This window comes from Prosopis cineraria, unplaced genomic scaffold (assembly GCF_029017545.1).
Source record: "Prosopis cineraria cultivar Desert tree isolate PC_DT_omini unplaced genomic scaffold, ASM2901754v1 PC3, whole genome shotgun sequence".
Lineage (NCBI taxonomy): Eukaryota > Viridiplantae > Streptophyta > Magnoliopsida > Fabales > Fabaceae > Prosopis > Prosopis cineraria.
Window position 1 is genome coordinate 27,704,319 of NW_026555334.1, and position 21,167 is coordinate 27,725,485.

Below are 21,167 nucleotides of genomic sequence, written 5' to 3' on the forward strand. Positions count from 1 at the left end.
GAAGATCTATCAATTTTATAATCATACCCTTCCTCATTGTTGCCAGTTCTGAAATTATTTTGGCAATTCTTCTCCAATGGTTTATGGTTTAAACGATGAAGTTGTCATAGTTAAAATCAACAAGGCAATCTATATGATCATGGTTTCTTCAGTTTTCAGCAATTGTTTTAGAACAAGTGCTTTAGCCATGACATTCAAAATGGCCAATAGCTATTAAAGATGCCAGCATCACAACTGAAATTGTGAAATTGCCGGAGGGTAAATTCTCTACATGTCGAAACTTGGCTACTAAGCTGTCAAGACGGTTGAATTCTCACTATGCTTGGCATGTTTGGTCGTTTAGCTGAGTCAGGTTTTCATTGTATTCGAGTTTTGCATCTCATTTGTCATTTTGTTCTCGCCGATGTAGTTTGTGGACTGACTTCTTTGTTCTCGTTTCTGAACACTCACCCATTTGCGTTATCTTGGGAAAATAATTAGGGACCTTATAAAGATATCAAAATATTGAAAGGTTAGAAAAAAGATTATGATCTTTATTTGCAAGTAAAATATTTTTAATTATTGAAATAACTTGTAGAAGGTCAATTAGGAATTTAAGGAAGTTGATTGTGAATTTAAAAATGATTGCTTATAAGCATATGAAAAGTCAACTATAAATGGATAAATATATTCATAAATATATACATTGTCACTTAAGAATTTAAGGAGGATTGTTTATGATTTTTTGAAAAAATACTTGTCAATATATAAAAAATCAATTGTGAATGGATATTAAAAAAAAATGAAAGTCCATAAATTATTGATTTACAATTAAAACTATTTATATTTATTCACAATTGACAATCTATTTATTTCCAAATAACATTTTTTAAATTCACAAATAACTATCCTTGAATTGGAAGTTAAGCATGAATTTATGAAATTATCTAGTCTTTCACAACTTAAGTTTCATAAATTCATTATTCACCTTAAAATTCACAAGTAACTAACCAAAAATTCACAAGTGATGATAAATAAATTCAAAAAATTATCTCTCTATTTACATGCTCTCCATTGATTCACAAGTAACATTGAATTAAATTCATAACTCACCTTACTTAAATTCATGAGTCAAATTCCATTAATTATTTTAATAATTATTTAGCTTTAATTACAAATAAAGACTATAGTCCTTTCATAACATTTCAATAATTTGAGATCTTCAATTGTGATTAATATCTTCACTAGGTCCTCAATTATTATTTCCCTATCTTTCTTTTGAATCTTGATAGTTCTAATATGTGATTTGTAAGTTGTAACAAGTCAAATCCGTATTACCAACTTTCAGCTATCCTGTTAGCCAACAAACAATTTGTTTTACCTTGAATTAGCAAGTGAATAGTTGAATGAACTTGAATGGTTAGCATCAATCCAAAATCATGATGAGGGAGTAAAATTGAAACGACAAGCTCAAATGAAGACAAAACTAGGCTTGTTCCCAGAAGTTGTGCCTTAGTGCGGCCCTTAAGATTTGGAATGAGGGATGCTGAAGACTATTGGGTAAACATGATATTATTATCTAACATGCTACAAATCTTGTGGGACTGTACTAAGTGATTATAGATATTTTGCATGCGGGCTCTAAATTCTTTGGGAGCTATAGTCTCAAATGTATGATTATAAAAGTGACTTAATGCAATCAAAACAACAATATAAGAACAAACGAAATACAAACCATCCACATCAAAACAGTCTCAAATTTACTTTTTCAAATCATTTACCTTGTATTCCACAATTAAATTCAGGTTTATTTATAGTTCATAAGTTGTAATTACTGCAACTTTATATTTCGCTTTTCATTAATAAAAAAACACCATTTATACTAATCTCCTTACATCTTTACATACGAGTGAACTAAAATAAAAAAAATCTAAGAACCCAATATTTATCTTTGAGACTATATGTTTCTAATACACCTAATTTTTGTTGTTCAAACACAACATTCAATTTGTGAAATGTGTAAATCAGATCACTCTTCATCGTGAAAGAAAAGGGACTTCCAGTCCTTGGGATGTCAGCAACTGCCTCAATAACCAGCTTGGCAGCATCTTAATGATCAGGGACTGAATAAGCAGCGCTGAAGAGTGAAGTCAACACAATTGACAGTTTCTATTGATGCACAAAGAACTTTGAGAAATAACATAAACTTGACAAACACAAAACTATAGCATAAACTGAAGGCCAGTACATTCCATTTCTCTTGCCAAATACTATAAACTAAAAACCACGTTCACGTACAACACACGTGGGCGTGTGACTTTCACTAACTCCCCTGTTCCACAACGATATGTTACATTGCCTAGTTCCTCAATTACAAAACAAATCCCTTCACGCCAAAACCCAAACTAGGCCCAAAATCCAAAGCCCCAGCTTTACCAAACCCAGCCCATTTCTTCTGGACCCAGAGAACCAGACCCTCACATCATCAACCACAGGGCCACAGAGAGAGCTCATATCATCACTTCTGGTATTGTAATACACACTGTAGAACGCAACTCTAGTCCTCTCAGCCTTGGCCGTGAAATTGAGTCTTTCACTTTGGAAAGTAGAATTTGAGTTTGGGGTGTAATGGATGTTTTGAGCTTGATCACCAGCAAAGGCCATAACAGCAAGAGGCTGCTTGCACTTGTCATTTGCATGGCCTAACAAGAAGGTCAAGCTGTATTCTTTGTTTGGTGCTGTCTCAACCATCTGAGATATTATGCCTTCCTTTCCTGATAAAAGTTCAACGGCCCTCCTCCCCTGCGGGACGGCGTAGTGATCCGAATCGATGTAGCGGACCGCCCGGTTCGACTCGACCATCCAACCAGGCAGTGAGGATGTTTCTTCATCCAGATTTGTGGGAAGTAACACTCCTAGTGATGTGTTTCTGAACACCCATGGACCCTCTTCAAAGTCCCCATTGGTTACTGCGTTCTCTGCACAGTTCAACACAAATGATGGTGAATTGATTTTTATCAAATGGTATGCTTTGAACATTGTTCAGAGGGAACTGTGATAAAGTCTACTCAATTATGAAAATAATATGATGTTCACATTTATAGGAGTACATAGTTGAGAGAATCAATTATTGAAAACTCAAAATAATAAATATCCAATTTAATAGAATCCAATGATTCCATCAACTAGAATGAGCTGTTATTCACTTCTAGGTCCATAAGGATTTCTATTCAATTACAGTAAATGGCAATTAAAAACACCAACAACTACTTCTGAATGAAACATGGGAGAATTACTATCCCACCTATTTAATCACTACATGAATCATGCATTGCACGTACCCCAGCTTGCAAGAGTCAAAATGAAAAAAGTTGTTGACATAATCCAAAATTTATTGTAGTAGTTGTATTAGGATAGGATCAAACTATCCTAGAACTTAAATGAGAGAGAAGCAGTGCAAGGAAGGAAGGGGTACCTTTGGGCTTATCAGGAGTGAAAAGCTTCTTAATAGCAACGTTGTCAATGATGGGCCCACAAGTGGGGTCATCCTCCATGCCGGGATTCTTAAACACCAAACTAGCCTTATCCTCCTCGGCGCTGAAAGACCAGGCGTAAGGGTCCCACCCTTGCACCGTATACAGTGTCTGCAGGTCTATGGTCTGTGATGCAGGCGGCACGGACACGTTGATCGACTCCAGCTGCGCGCACGTGCGAGCAGCACTGAAGGTGACGGAGTAGATTGAGCCCTTCTCCACCGTCAGATCCTGCCTGATCTCAGCGTCGTTGCCGAGCCTCGCCGCGTGTCTACCTTGTGGTACGATGAGGATCATCCCACCCTGTTTCTGCCCCGCCTGCACCAGCTCCACCGTCCCCGTCGATTTCCAGATCGGTATCTCAGCTGGGCCCTCCGCTATGGCCTCGCTTGGAAAACCATTCGATGGGGCCATCTCGAAATCCCCGTTTGGCACCAACCCTGTGGTTTTTCCGGTCATCAGAAATCCATTTTATAATAATAATATATTGGTCACGTGGACGACATGTATGTGTATGTATTGTTAAGTGTTGAAGTTGCAACAAACACGAGGCTGCAAGCAACAGTGTAAACGACAGAAGCATCAAAGCATAACGTAACGTGGGACGAAACACGTTTATTACTAAACCGCGTTAGATGCTCAAGTGGAACCATAGTGCATATATGGAATCTATCATCGACGTCTGACTCCCATACTGTTACAACAAAGTCACATTGGTGATATGTGACACATGAGACAACCTTATTATATGCTTCGTTGCGTTAGAAGCCTTGTAAATTTTCATCGTCTCTCTCTCCCTTTCTTTTTCCTTGTGCAAAGCAAGCATTATCAACGTAGGAACTAAGAACATGTCAACCATGTCTCCACATACATTTGTCTCTTTTTCATTCGCTTAGCGTGCTCCCGCATGTTGATTTTTGGTCCGTAGTGGTATACAATGCACACGTAAAACAAGTGAATGACAATGATAAAGAAAGAATTGTAACATCTAACAAATAAAAGATAGATTAAAAAATATATAAAATTTAGGTGTATTTAATCAAACGGCTTACATTATTTTAGTGAAATATACTGCTTCCAAGCATATTTAATATAAAAAGTTTAATATAAAAAGTTTAATATGATACTTTCAAACACACTTAATATAAAAAATTTAATATCATATCATTCAGGAATACCAAAAGCAAAAAACTAAGAAAAAGGGAGAAAAAGAAAGAAAAAGAATGAAAGATGAAAAATATATAAGATTAAAAAAAAACAGGGAGAGAAGAAAAAGAAAAATAAGAAATTGAACAGGACGAGAGTTACTTCAGGAAAAAAAAAAGTCCAAACCCAAGCAAGAGATAAAAAGAAAATGAAAACAAACCAAAAAAATAGATCAGCAATAGAGGGAAGAATAGAAATAAAAAAAATTACACATCTACAATATAAAAGATAGATTAAAAATATATAAAATTTAAGGTGTGTTAATCAAACAGTTTTATTTATTTTGATGAAGTAGACTTCTCTCAGCATACTTAATATAATGAATTTAACAAATGAGACTTAAAACTTTTATCTTTTTTATAAATTACTTCTAATATGTTTTATTAGAATTGAGAAAAACTTTAACCTTTATTAACTTTATTTTAAAATTTAACAAATTCATACTTTTAATTTTAATAAATATTCTTAAATCTTATTACTGATGTTTTTATTTAAAATATTTAATAAGGACAAAAATATAAAAAAAATATTAAAAATTAACAAGTGCCCTATCTTAAATGTTTTTTTCTCTCTACCCAATAAATAGGACCAAAAAGTAACAGCAATCACCTAATCCACCAAGGAGTTACAAAGTGCTAAAGCAATTAAATGCAATGCCTTGGATCGATCTAAAGTTCAATTTGTGAGAATCTTTTTAACTTTTAAGCTTTTTGTTCGTCGAACTTGACATCCCTCTAATTAATATGACTTAAAGAGACAACGAATTTGGCATTTATCAAGACACTAAACTTCGATGGCGTCATTATAATTGCAACATTTATGCCATACTTTCAGATGAAGAAACCAAACACAGAACCCTTGCGCTCAAAAAGAGAGCTTACAACATATCTCTAATTATTAGGCTATGCTCTTTTGCAATAACATTGCTTTTTTTCCCCCCTTGTTTTCAAAGACACAGATGTTTGGCCATGATTCTTTTGCAATTAATATATATTATTATGTTTTCCTATTTTTGGGTTTTAATATTAACGCCTATCATTTTCAAGAGGTATAATATTCGGATAAGCTTATCCAAGTATGGGCCTCAAGTGTGAGAAAGCCCATCCTAGAACGAAAGAACGAAAAGAAGTTAGCTGTTGGCTTCCCATCTTCATTCAAGTTATGCCTTCCTTCACTTTCCTCCCGTAAAACGACAAGAGAAGATGTTGACGACAACAAATTGGTGGAGCCTCTGTGGTCCAATTTCAACAACAACCAGAGAAGCCGCGTTGAGAATGCGGGCCCCAATACGACACGACACGGCACATCACCGCCGTTTAGTAGCTGGCGTGGCTTTTGCCTTTTCTCGCTTTACTGAAAAGCCCCTTCTTTTTTGTCAAAATAGGTGGGAAAAGGAAAAGGTGAGTGATATTTGGCGGGAAGCCTTATGTCAATAAGGTCATTTCGCATCCCTAGGAGAAGAGGAAAGTTCGCATGCTTGGGCCCCACAAACTCAGCGGCTTCCCATTACCCTCTCTACCTCTATGCTAGGGTCCTCATAATGCTTTCTTTTTTAATATTAAAAAAAACCTACTTTTTTCTTTTTGTGTTTTACAGCTTCTTTTTTGGGTAAGCATGTTTTATAACTTTTTTAACACAATTATCAGAACTATATATTCCGCTCCTACTATATTGTACATTTTTAAAATATGAACATCATCTAAACCACTTCACTTTCAGACGTTAAAAACGTTCAAGGGACGGACCAAAAATGTAATTATTTATAATTATATATAAACATATAGTGAATAAAACATAATAATAAATGGAACCCAAAAAACGGTGGAAAATGTGAAAATGAGGACAAAGAGGTGACTTGAGGAGTAAAAGCAATGAGTGAAGAATCACAGAAAATCACTAAAGGCGGGGCAAGTGGAGTGGGGCAGAACTTGACGACCATGATCATTCAAGTGGTAAAATCAGTTTGACAAGTTGGCCACCCAATGTTAAATTCACTCGCTTTTCAGCTCGAGGGTCCCTATGGATTCTCAAGCTGAAACAGCATATAGTTTTATTGCAGGTTATGACTTAGATTCCAGAACTAAGCTCAAGCCCAAAACAGCAAACGACAGATCCTTAATCTTCCACGTTCAAACCAAAATCAGCACAATTCAGTGGAGCCAACCCCACTGGTTATTAGTGGAACCACAATCACCTGGAAAATCAATGCTCAGAGCTTACCCCACCGAACCCAGAATAATCACTTTACCATGAACACGCTGTAATAATACTATAAATATCAATTAACACATTCGTACTTCGTTCCAGAGTGTGGTACTACAGAATAGAAAGAAAACCCCCCAAAATATCAGAAACAGTAGCCACATTGAAGCAAACATGACAGGTATCTTATGGAAGAAGAGAAACCGGCACTTGAATGAGATCTCAGAAAGAAAAAAGAGAAAAATACCCCAGAAAAATGCATATAGCCATTATGAGACTCTTTCTAAGCCAATTAATGGAAAAAGAAAGCACCGAATTGACACAGGCACAGACACTTTCAAGCAGAAAGGTTAGAGAAGGTAGAGAACGTTACCATCCTCTGCCATGGCTCTCATGGCCAAATGAGGCAACAAAAGCATGAAAATGGAGACCCATTTCATTCTTGTAGAGCTCCGAGCCATCTGCCACCGATTACTCTCAATCTCTCTCTCTCTCTCTCTCTCTCTCGCGTTCTGGATGCTGTTGGTTTACAGGGATGCTCTCTTTTCGAGGTGCACAAAGGCAGAGAGGGCAGGGAAGGGGAGTGCGAGGATGTCCTTTTATGCAAGATCGAGATTCATGTACCCTCGTTTTTTTGCTGCATATTTTAAGTTAAAATTCATTTATTCTAACAAATTTTATTAAAAAATAATAAAATATTTTTTTATCTTATTTATAAATCATTTTTAATATATTTTATTACTATTAAAAAAAATTTTTAAACTCATTAATTTTATCTTAAAATGCAATAAGTTTTTAACTTTGTTTCTATTAAATATACACATTTCAATAACATATTTTTTCTTTCCAACATTCAACGAAGGGTAAAAAAGAAAATTTATAATAAAAATTTAATAACATGATTTATTAATAAGATCAAAAAAAAAATTTCTCTCTCTGCTTTATAAATAAAACCTGAGGGTAAGGGTGAGCAACGGTTCGGTTCGGTTCGGTCTCAAAATATGCAGAACCGATCGATCGAATAATATTGAAAATGAAAACCGAATCGAACCGAACAAACCAATCGAATCGAACAAGGATCGAACCGAAATTTGATAATTTAGTTCAGTCGGTTAATTCAATTTTTTTGGTTTCATATTGCGCTATTGAAATTAAACCCATTTTTTAAATATTAAAACAAACAACACTATAAAATTGGGTTTTTTTTATATTCGTTTTTTTCAATATAAGCCCATTCTAATTACACCTATATGACATAAAGTCTAAATATTATAAATGCATGGATAATCAAATAAACAATCACAAATAAACACCAATGATCAAATAATGACCTCATAATCCAGTCACAACACCTACTGATGAGAGTGACTAACTAAATAGGGTTTCAAGTGATGTTATTATTTTTTATTCTTTATTAAAATAAAAAATAAAAATAAAATAAAATAATTTATAAATTAAATATAATTTATAAATTAATAAATTATATGTAATTCGATCGGTTCGGTCTATTCGATTTTAAATTTTATTAACTGAATCGAACCGATCAACCGAAATATTTAAAATAAAAAAATTAAATATAATCAAAAAATCAAATAGACAAAATTCGATTCGATTCGGTTTGATTTTCGATTTCGGTTCGGTTTTGCTCACCCCTATCTGAGGGAGTATTTTAACATGTAATGGAAGCTAGGGATAGGAATTAGAGTGGGCTCGACCCTTAAAGACCTAGCCCTTATTGGCCCGGCTCTTAAGGACTCAGGTTTTAAGGTCTGATTATCTAAAATTTGACCTGATTTTAAGGTTTGATCTTTATTTAAAAGACTTAAGGCTTGACCCTTAAGCTTTTTTCCTAAAAAAAATTCATCATTTTAATTTAAATAGAATATTTTAAAATTTAACATAAAATAAATTAAAATCTCACGTAAAATTTGATAAAAATTTTAAATTTTATATTTAAAATAAAAATAAAAATCTTCATCAATGTAAATTTAAATCTTTCTCATCATTTAAAAACAAAATATTAAATTTCTGAGATGTAGATCCACTTATTAAAGATAAAGGTGAAGATTTATTGTTAATTATATCTATAATTTTTTCATCATTTATAATAAATATTAATTAAATTGTATCATTATCAATCAAATATATTTATGTATATGTATATATATGTAAAATAACCGAGCTTATTAAAACTTAAAGGACTATTCGAGTCCTAACTCTTTTTTATAAAATTTATCAGAATCTAAATCTTTATTTAAATTAGGCGACCATCCCAGCTCTTTAAGTTTAACTCATATTTTTGACTAACGGAAGCACCATGAGATTTTTTTTTTTTTTTTGGTTTAAATATATTAATTTATATTGTTGTTAGTTTTGCTTTTCCGTTTTCTGAGACTTCCGGTCTCACGGCGGGCCCGCCACACCACCGATTTTGCGGCAATCGACAGTGTTCCCAGGGCACGTCAGTGAATTGCTGAATTTATTAATACCTCTTATCTAATGGCCTTGGGGAGGGGGCACCATCATTTTTTACGGGGAAAAAAAAAATGCTTCTTCGTTGAAATAATTAATACTAAGTACTAACAGTAACATAAAGAAAAACTAAAAAAAAAGGACATTGCTATTGGTAAACTAGTATTGTCCGTTCAAAGAATGCAATGGCACAATGGGAGGAATTGTAAATTGTAAGGTCTCTCATTCTCATTTTCTTCCCTCAAACAAAATATAGATTTTTTTTTTTGAAAGGTGTCGATTTAACAGAGATAACTCATACACCTACGTGTGAAAACAAGGATCAAATCTTGGATCTCAGGGTGTCATTGCTTGAGGCAACCTGTTATTGGCAAACAAAATATTGATTGAACTTGTCGTATTCTAGGAAGGGAGGAGCCTCAGTCTAATTTAACTCAAAGATATAATAGCAGCTTGACGAGTTCAACGTTAAAGCTTAATCATGATTTAACAGTTAACCAAGTAACATTTATCAAATATGAAACTGTTGCTTTAGGTGGTTGATGTGATGGAAAGGGTGAAAAACATTTTGAAAAACACACAATTGTCATGAATATTATAAGAACAGTAAATATTCATCTTCATCACCTCTTTATCTTCATCTTCTCTCATAAAATTCTCACCATCATGAGAGTTGATACCCTTTATTTACTTTTATCATTTGTGTAACATTTGATGTATAAGATCATGTCTATAAATAGAGCATGTAATTTGTCTTTAAGGATGTAATAATTCATAAGAAATTCTCTCATTCTCTTATCTCTATTTCTTATCTCAATATCTTTATTTTTTAATTGTTAATTTTATAACACGTTATCAGCACGAAAGCTCTGATAATTTATAAGTTTTGCAGTAAGGTTTCTCATTGCAAGGTAATTTTTATATTCATATATAATTTGATCTATTTTCTAACCATTTGATCCTTTTAAACTTGTTTAATTTTAAATATTGTCTAACTCTTATCATATTTTTATTATAGTATCTATATGTTGAATCTTTCGAAACTTGAGTTTGTGGCTCTTGACATTATTAGAAAAAATTGTCTATCTCATATACTAGATGAAAAAATCTATCTAAATACCAATGGTCTTGGAGACACAATTAAGGATAGTAATCAAGCATCCAATCAAAATAAGGCCAAGACCATGATCTTTCTTCGTCACCATTTACATGAAGGGTTGAAAACTGAGTATTTAACTATAAAAGATCCTTTTGTTCTTTGGAACAATTTAAAAGAAAGGTATAACTATCAAAAAATTGTAATTCTTTCAAAAGCTCGTTATGATTGGATGCATTTACGTTTGCAAGATTTAAATCTGTGAGTGAATACAATTTTGTAATTTTTAGAATTAGTTCTCAATTAAAATTATGTGGGGAAAAAGTCACCGATGATGATATGTTAGGAAAAACATTCTCCACATTTCATGCATCCAACGTGCTTCTGCAGCAGTAATATCGTGAAAAAGGTTTTAAAAAATATTCTGAATTGATTTCTTGTCTTCTTGTGGCTGAACAAAATAACAATTTTTTGATGAAAAATCATGAATCTCGTCCAACTAGTTCTACCCCATTCCCTGAAATGAATGCAGTGCCAAATGAATCAACTCGAGTTTATAGTCGTGGTCGTGGCCATAGCTGTGGACGAGGTCGTGACCATGGTAATACATCTTTCCACCAGAAGTGGACAAACAATGAAGAGAAACACAAGAAAAGAATAAGTGACGATAATAATAATAATTTTGAAAATTTGTGCTACCGTTGTAGTAGTAAAGGTCATTGGTCACGTACCTGTCGTACTTTAAAATATTTGATTGATCTTTACCAAGAATTGCTTAAAAGTAAAAAAAAACAAAACGGCAAAAATAGAAACACATTTTACTTCTGAAGAAGGTGATTCTAATTATGGTAACATAGATGTACTCATTTGGATGTTGTTGATTTCTTTGCCGATCCTAATGGAAAAATTGATCACCTGATTGGGGATGGAAATGTTCAGAAATAAATTTCTTGGATATTGATGTTGTTAAATTTTATAGTTAAGCATCATTTTAATTTTCTTGCATTGGAATAAAGAATTTACTTATGATTTTTTGTTTTTCAATGAATAAAGTTTTTGTATTCCATGTTTTAATTATATATTTTTATGTTTTTTTAATAAAGAATGAGTATTCATCTGATTGGTACCAACAACAATAATGGATATATGTGTCTCGTTGATAGTGCAACAACTCATATAATACTCAAAAATAAAAAAATATTTTTCTTTGGTAATGCAAGAAGCCAATGTTCAAATTATATCTGGAAGTATAAAGATGATTGATGACTTTGGAAGAGCTAATATATTGTTGTTTGGAGAAACTAAATTACACATTGATGGTGTATTTTATTCTACTAAGTCTAGTAGAAATTTATTGAGTTTTAAGGATATCCGTAGAAATGGATACCATATTGAGACAGCAAATGAAGAAAATAAAGAATATTTTATTATTATGAATTTAATTTTTGGTAAAAAATGCACACTAGAAAAATTATCTATATTTTTTTCTGGCTTGTATTACATATTTATTAAATCAATTGAAATACATGCTATTGTAAACCAAAAGTTTACAAATGGTAATAAATTTAATGTTTGGCATAATCGGTTAGGCTATCCTAGGTCAATTATGATGCAAAAGATAATCAAAAAAATCATATGGATGTTCATTGAAAGGTCAACAAATCCCACATTCCTATGATTTTTCATGTGCTGCATGTTCTAAAGGAAAGTTAATTATTTGACCATCACCAACAAAAATAGAAAGTGAGTCTCTCACATTTCTAGAATACATACAAGGTGATATATGTGGGCCTATACACCCATATTTGCTTTATGGTTTTATTTGATATATCAACAAAATGGTCGCATATTTGCTTGTTATCTTCTCGTAACTTGGCGTTTGCGAGATTCCTTACTCAAATTATTAAATTAAGAGCACACTTTCCTAATTATCCTATTAAAAAAATACATTTAGATAATGCTGGTGAATTTACCTCACAAGCCTTTAATGAATATTGCATGTCTCTTGGAATTGATGTTGAACATCCTGTAGCACATGTTTATACATAAAATGAACTTGCAGAATCAATAACTAAATGCTTACAATTGATTGCACGACCATTACTTATGTGATCGAATCTCCTAATTTCTACTTGGGGGCATACAATTCTACATGCAACATCATTAATTCATATCAGGTTGACAAGTTATCTTAAAAGCTCCCCTTTAAAATTGGTTTTTGGTTAGGAACCTAATATTTTCCATCTAAAATCTTTTGAATGTACAATATATGTTCCAATTGCTCCACCACAACATACTAAGATGGGTCCTCAAAGAAGGATAAGAATATATGTTGTGTATGAATCTTCATCTATAATTAAATATTTAGAACTATCAATAAGAGATTTATTTCCTGCTTGATTTGCTGATTGTCATTTTCATAAATCAGTTTTTTCCAATATTAGGGGCAGAAAATAAGCAGTTGGAAAAGAAAATTAGTTGGAATGAATTATCATTATCTCATCTTGATCCTCGTACAAAGCAATGTGAACTAGAAGTTCAAAAGATAATTCATTTACAAAATTTAACAAATCAATTTCTAGATGCATTTACTAACTCAAAAAAAGTAACTAAATCACATATTCCAGCTGTTAATGCTCTAATTAGAATTAATGTCCCAGTTAGATAGCTTGTTATTACAAATGATTCTAAACCACACATAAAACGTGGAAGGCCCATTAACTCCAAAGATAAAAATCCTTGAAAAAGAAAAGGAGCTAGAAACAAAGATGGTCAGATTGAGGATAATCAAAAAGAGTTGGTAACTCACGAAGAGTCACTTAAGACTACTAATATTTCAATTTCAAGAGAAACTTAGGTACCTGAAATGTGTAAAAATAATGAGATCTTAATAAATTATATTATGAATGGAATACAATGGGACCTGAATGAAGTCAACATTGATGATATTTTTGCATATAATGTAGAGCTTGATGTAATAAATGATAATGAGGATCATGAAGCAAAGTGCATTAAGGAAAGCAAACAAAGAAAGGATTGGCCAAGGATTGGCGAAATGTTTTTGGACCTATAGTCCACAGACCTGAAGGTGTCAAGCCAGTGGGATATAAATGGGCTTTTGTGGAAAAAGAAATGAAAATGGTGAAATTGTAAGATATAAGGCACTGCTTGTGGCTCAAGGATTTACACAAAGGCCTGGAATTGACTTTATTGAAACATACTCACCAGTGGTGGATGCAACTACTTTTCAATATTTAATTAGCCTAGCAACAAGTGAAGGACTCGATTTGCATCTAATGGATGTTGTTACAGCTTATTTGTATGGTTCACTCGATAGTGACATTTGCATGAAACTCCCTGAAGGATTCAAATTGCCAGAAGTATACAATTCGAATTCTTGAGAAAATTATTCAATCAAGTTAAATAAATCTTTATATGGATTGAAACAATCAGGGCGTATGTGATATAATCGACTTAGTGAATATCTGTTAAAAGAAGGTCATAAAAATGATTCAATTTGTCTTGTATTTTTATGAAAAGATCTGGAAAAGAGTTTGCTATACTTGTTGTTTATGTTGATGACATAAATATCATTAGAACACCTGAAGAGCTTTTAAAAGCTATAAATTGCTTAAAGAAAGAATTTGAAATGAAAGATTTGGGAAGAACAAAATTTTTCCTCGGATTGCAAATGAAATATATGAATAATGAAATTTTTCTATATCAAGAAACTTATACAAGAAAGGTCTTAAAACGCTTTTATATAGATAGATCACATCTGTTATGTACCTTAATGGTTGTAAGATCATTGAAGGTAGATAAAGATCCTTTTTAGACCTCGAAAAGGTGATGAAAAACTACTTGGTCCAAAAGTACCATATCTTAGTGTAATTGGAGCACTAATGTATCTTGCTAATCACACGCGACTTGATATCTCATTTGCTGTTAACTTATTAGTGAGATACAGTTCTTCACCAACACGAAGGCATTGGAATGGTGTTAAGCACATTTTTTGTTATCCTAAGGGTACTATGGATATGAGATTATTTTATTTCAAAGTATCTAAAGTTGACCTTATTGGTTATGCAGATGCTGGATTTTTGTCTGATCCTTATGTTGGTAGATCACAAACATGTTACTTGTTCATATGTGGTGGTACAGCCATTTCATTGCGATCTATGAAATAGACAATATCAGCCAAATCATCTCTAATCATGCAGAAATTCTAGCTGTACTTGAAACAAGTCAAGAATGTGTGTGGTTAAATCATTAATCCATCATATACAAGCTACTTGTGGTCTGTCTTTTAATAAAATGATCCCAACGATCACACATGAAGATAATAGTGCTTGTATTGCCCAATTGAAAGAAGGATATATTAAAGGAGATAGAACGAAACATATTTCACCATAAATTTTTTCACTCACGATCTTCAAAAGAATGGTGAAATTAATATCTAGCAAATTTGTTCTAAAGAAAATCTAGCTGATATGTTCACTAAGTCACTTCCTGCTAAAATATTTGAAAAACTTATTCATGATATTAGACTTCACAGACTCAGAGATATCAATTGATGCTGTCAAGAGGGGGAGTTAATACGCGCTATACTTTTTTTCCCTTGTTTAAGGTTTTTTCCCATTGGGTTTTCCTAGCAAAGTTTTTAATAAGGTAACATTGAATAGTGTATCAATGAATGATATACTTTTTTCATCTGTTAGGTTTTTTCCCATAAGATTTTTCCTAGTTGAAGTTTTTAATGAGGCACATTCTTATATAATAGACATCTAAAGGGGAGTGTTATGAATATTATAAGGATAGTGGATGTCCATCTTCATCACTTCTTTATCTTCATCTTCTCCCATAAAACTCCCACCATCATGAGAGTTGATTGTTCTCCCATGAAACTCCCACCATCATGAGAGTTGATTACCCTTTATTTGCTTTTATCATTTGTGTAACCTTTGATTTGTAAAACCATGCCTATAAATAAGGTATGTAATTTGTCTTAAAGGATATAATAATTCATAAGAAATTCTCTCATTCTCTTGTCTTTATTTCTTCTCTTAATATCTTTATTTTCTAATTGTTAATTTTATAACAATAATTCTATATCCCTACACTTGAGTTTTGTTATAATTTTTTGTACTTTTTTCAATAGTCTAAAATTTTATATTTTTATTTTTTAGTGTTTTAGATTTCTATAATACCACTTGTGAAAAGATTTAAAACATTAAAAAATAAAAGTATAAGGGTTTAAAACATACAAAAATATAGAAACATATAATAAAACTTGAGTAACGTGTCGGGATTTAAATTATATTTTTTTCAAAAATAAGTTAACATCCCTTTTTTAAAGATAAGTATAAGAGAATGAATTAAACCTTTTATTCAATAAAAAAACCAAATCAATATGAAATATTATAAATAATATAGGAAAGCACGCTTGGATCAACATGCAAACAAACAACCCTCCGCCAGTGGATATTTTTAAAAAAATATTTAAAATGAAAAAAAAAAGGACATCACGTAAGTAAAACCGGTTGATGCGGTGGCACCAAATAATGAAATGTGCTTTATTTTATTTTTTTTACAGGAAAAATTTTCTGTTAAGAAAGAATTGGAAACTTGAGAAGGATAAATGTGATACGAAATAATTTGAAGAAAATGGCTATTAAGCACTTCTCTGTTTTTTTCTCTCATTTTTGTTCCTAAAAACTATTTTATAAAACATTTTTAATTTTTTTGAAACAAAATAAAAATAACATATGTTTGATCATATTAATTCAAAAAAAATTTTTAGAGTTAAAAGATTGCTAATAGTATTGGTCAAATGATGGTCTGTAATAGTGATTGATTATGATTGAAAATAATTTACAATAGTCAAATGCAGTAGACTTTAAAAATAAAAAAGAAAACAAAGTAGTTTTAACTTTTAAATTGTTTCTATTTTTGATTTTAAAAACAATAAAGTAAAAAAGTTTTGAAAACATGTAAATTTAAAATACTTGTCCAAGGAAAACCAAATAAGTCCTAACTTTATATTACCAATTTTTACACTGCTCGGGCATCCCTCTAAATTCTTTCACAAACAACACTTTAAAAATTATGAAAAAAATAAACTTGAAAAGAATTCCTTGATCGTGAAGAACTGCGGATATTTGCCTAAAAAGTGATTGCAAATAATCAAATCAAACGGCCTCCTCTGGTTGAATCAAGGGATCGGAAAGCAAGCATGGATCATTTCATACCCATATAAATGAATTTAATGTGTTATGTATGACTTCCTTCTATAAACCCTTAAACATTAAAAAAGTAATTTAAAGGGGCCAATAGAGATTAAATCTAATAGAAAAGATTAGTTTGTGATGAATAAAAATTCAAATCCACATCATAGAGTGCTCATATTTAATATCTAACTTATCTCAACTAAGATTACTACCAATAAGGGGATGTTTATGTGCAATAATTTTAAATTTTTGTAGATAGCATTTGGATTGGTAGTCTTGAATTTGAATTTAAAATTTAAAATCACATACTTCAAATCTCAAGATTTGAGATGAAAATAAAAATTGAAAACAATGAGTTTTACCTATAATTTTCAATTGATGAGATATAAGAAAATATACCAGAGTCATAGGGGCACTGGTTTTTAAATAACTAGGATATAAAAAAATTGAAATTACAAATAAAATGTAATAAAAAATAAATTTGAATTTGAATCAAATTTAAATTTATAAATTTTTGGATACCTAAATGAAGAATTTAATCAAAATTCAAATTGAAATCTAAATTATCATCAATTCAAACACACCATCATATCATATTCTCTTGAAATTTGGACTACTCCACCAACCCCTTACTTTCTTCACATAATCACATTTTTTTAAAAAAAAATTTAATGCTTATGTTGCTCTCATTTTTTATTTCATTTAATGTTATCATCTTTCATTAGCCGAAAAATAAAAATAAGCTTGTCATTTAAGCTTATTTTTATTTTATTTTATTTCTAATTTTTTATTTTTGTTTGAAATCCCATATCATCTAAGCTTGTTATTTTTAATTTTATATTTTTGTTTGAAATCCCATATCATCTATCTTGTCATTTCTAATTTTATATTTTTGTTTGAAATCCTAGATCATCTCTTTTTTTAATTTTAAAATTTTTTACACTGTCTAAACAAAATTTTTTAAATACAATATTTTAAATTTCAAATTTAAATTTATCAATTTAAATACTACCTAGATTCACCGCAAGGTACAACTAAGAGTTGTGACCTTTGAAAGAATAAGAACAAGAGTGAGCATGTAAGTTTTTCAAGAGAATGGGACATGCTGCAAAACAAAGTCATCATGGTAATAGGACAAAATTTGACCAAAATCAAATCACAATGGATAATATATCCTATAGAAAGAAGAAAATAAACCTCACAAACAACAACATGATTCCTGCTGCAATTGCTTCTATTGAGAATAACTGATGTAATTTGTAGGATGTCATTCACCTTATGGTTTGTAGTTTTGGTTTAGGTATTATCGTTTACTCGAGTTGTATTTTATATAAATACCTGTGTATAACTCTTTCTGAATTAATGCAAAATGTATTATTTAGCATCTTCATGTGTAGTATTCAAATATGTTTGTATGGATCTATTGATTCATAGGTTTTAACATGGTATTAGAGTTAAGTTACAATCCTAGGACCTGTGGCTTATAGAAAATAGTGGGATAAATGAAACTAAATATCTTGAATAGAGTAGCACCAGGCCTATTCAGGATAAAAGACTACCTATATGGGCTAAGCATTATGTCTACTTTGCTTATGATACTTCTAATATTAAATATCTTATGCAATCTCAAATTTTTTATGAGTATATTTTCTATTCTCTAAATGGTTTCTCTCCTATATTTGTTGGATATGGCAAAACACCCAAGAGGAAATCAATTGGATATTTGAAAAAATTTTGGTTCTTTTAAAACTTTTCAGCAAAATTATGTTTAAAGGAAAGTTTTGGCAAAATTCAGTTTTAAACTATATGTGTAAGAATGTCAAAGTTATTTTCACAAGCTCAATATGTGTATAAATATTTAAAATCAATTTTTAAGTGCAAGTTCAAGTAAGAGCAAGTAAATATATCAAATTATATTTTGAATACTAAAACATAATACAAGCTAAGTTGCTAAAGATGTAAAGAATTAAGAAAAGAGAAATTATAAACAATAATTTATCCTAGTTTAGTTCCTTCTCTTGAGCTTACATCTAGTCTTCAATCAACTACTTGAGATTTTTTCACTATAACACAAGTTTGAGTGAGTGCTTATCACCTTAGTACATTCACAAGTTCGATTTAGGCACTTGTGAGCCTTTATAATAACTCACTTCACTAGTGAGCTTCTTTTCTTAAGAGAACAACTTCTCCTGATTACAAGAAAAATCTCTCCCTCACCTTTACAAAGGTTTTGACTGTGTGATCACCTAATTGAAACTATATCTAAGAGCAATAATGAGTACAATGAAGCTCTAATATTTAAATGATAAAGATATAGATGATCTTGACTCAAGAACAATGATTTTTGTATAACAAGAGTACTATGATCATGAATTTCATAATTCAATAATTTATGAGGTTAATCATATGTCAAGATGAGTTTAGAGTGTTAAATTTATAGCTTTTAGAGTTAAATATGTGTTAGAGATATTAAATAACCATTTAGAGACGTTACATAGTGAAACAGCCGTTAGTGCTAAATTTTGTGAGTAACCAGTGCTAAATCACATGTGTTTTGGAGGTTTCTCAAGTAAAAATGACATATCACGTGAGTTTTGAAAGTGCTTCACGTGTGATTTGGCGTACAAACTTATTCAGTGAAAATAAGGCTTCTAAATGTCATTTCTCACTCGTATATAGGTTGTTTCACGCGTGATTAAGCATTCAAAAGCTACTCAGTGTGAAAATAAGCTTCTAGGTGCATTTTCACGTGTGGTTGAGAAGTGATTTCACGTGAGTTTTTGCACTGGTGCTAAATCAGGCATGGTTGATTGTTGCTCTCCTGCTTGATTTTGCAGCTTTATTGTGTAAAATTTCATAATATCCTAACTCACTCAATACAATTTCAAATTTGATAAGTAATATATTTTTGAAAATTTTTTGAAGTCTATTATCAATGAAATAATTCACACTCAGATTCAATATATATTTTGAGATATGATCAAATGAGTGGACGAAGGTCAAGACTAAAATCTGTGCGAAATTAATATCTCAATACTCAATTTTTAAAGTTCATATCTTTCTCAATAGAACTCCATTTTGAATAAATAAACTATCATTGAAAAGCTGCTGGAGTGTATTTTTAAATGAGATATGTTTTACATTAAAATGATCTTTATAGTGAGAAATATGACACAAAACATGACTAAAGGTCAAAACAGATTTTTTGCACAATTCACATTTCAAAACTTACACTTCAAGTGTTCATATATTTTTCAACTTAACTCCATTTTGAGTAAATAGAATAACTTTGAAAACTTTATGGAGTTAGTAATCAAAACATTTCAACTTTTGTGAAACATATTTGATCAAAGATAAAAACTATGATTATAAATAATTATATCACACTTTCTCTTAAGAGCCAAAATGCATGTTTAGATTTAAGATTTCTTGAACCAATACTTCATATATAAATCAATGAGTTTAACATAAATATTTCTAGCTAATGATATTATACCCATCAAGTCCAAGGCTTTCAAAGTGTATTTAAGTTTGTATGAATGTTTTTATTCTTCTTAGGCTTTTCTTGGATTATCCTTCTCTTTATCTTTATGTTTTTCAATTATGAGTGTAGTATGCAAATGATGACTTAAACTTTATTCCTCTTCATGCTTACTCTCATCTTCACTTTAGATAACCTTAAATGATATATCATGAATAAAATAGTTAGTTCAAATGTCAATATGTATATATCCAAGTTATGAAAGATAATACTATAAACACTCTTGAATATAGAATTAATTTAAAATAAAGAAAAATATGATAGTATAAAATAATTTTGATACATACAAATTATTTTTTCAAATTTTGTGTAATATGAAACAACATAAGTAAAAACACTTTAAAACACTTGTTCCATAGTCATAATATATCTATGAAAATAATTAGGCACAAGTATATTTAATTTATATATATTTATCATCATCAAAACTTAAACTAACACATAATATCACAAGTCATTATGTCCAACAATATTAATACTAATCTTGAACCTAGGAGCTATGAAGAAGCAATAAAGGATAAAAAATGGGTAGATGTTATAGATTCTGAATTAAAAGCCTAAAGGATAATAAAACTAGAAAAATAATAGAGCTACTTAAGGGAAAGAAGCTCATAGGTTGTAAATGGGGTATAAAGTAAAACATGAAGCTGATAATAGCATTGAGAGATATATAGCTAGGCTGGTAGGTAAGGGATACAATCAAAAGAGAGAGATAGATTAACAAGAAACCTTTTCCTCAATTGTTAAAATGGTGAAAGTTAGGATTATTCTATTTTTAACTGCTTAACACAACTAGACCTTACATCAAATGGATATTTACAATGCATTCTTGCAAGGTAACTTGAATGAGGAAGTCAATATTACTATTCCTCCAGGTCTTGCTAGTAAGGGGAAGAATAAAGTTGTCAATT

General features: G+C 31.0%; 1 protein-coding gene across 1 annotated transcript; it reads right to left on the minus strand.

Annotated features, from left to right (window-relative positions):
- Positions 1-2,129: 2,129 nt before the first annotated feature.
- Positions 2,130-7,493, minus strand: LOC129306594 (protein DUF642 L-GALACTONO-1,4-LACTONE-RESPONSIVE GENE 2). The gene is made up of 3 exons (XM_054947270.1): positions 7,294-7,493; positions 3,455-3,952; positions 2,130-2,957 (listed from the first exon to the last, which is right to left on the minus strand). The coding sequence occupies exons 1-3, from the start codon at positions 7,379-7,381 to the stop codon at positions 2,368-2,370; spliced, it is 1,176 nt and encodes a 391-aa protein (XP_054803245.1). The 5' UTR covers positions 7,382-7,493; the 3' UTR covers positions 2,130-2,367.
- Between the last annotated feature and the right edge of the window lie 13,674 nt (positions 7,494-21,167).

Excerpts from the sequence above, each read along its gene's own strand:
- LOC129306594 (XM_054947270.1), bottom strand. The coding sequence starts at position 7,381 with ATGGCTCGGAGCTCTACAAGAATGAAATGGGTCTCCATTTTCATGCTT. Across the intron at positions 3,953-7,293 it reads GAGAGCCATGGCAGAGGATG|GGTTGGTGCCAAACGGGGAT; the intron begins GTAACGTTCTCT and ends GAAAAACCACAG. Across the intron at positions 2,958-3,454 it reads CACTCCTGATAAGCCCAAAG|AGAACGCAGTAACCAATGGG; the intron begins GTACCCCTTCCT and ends TGAACTGTGCAG.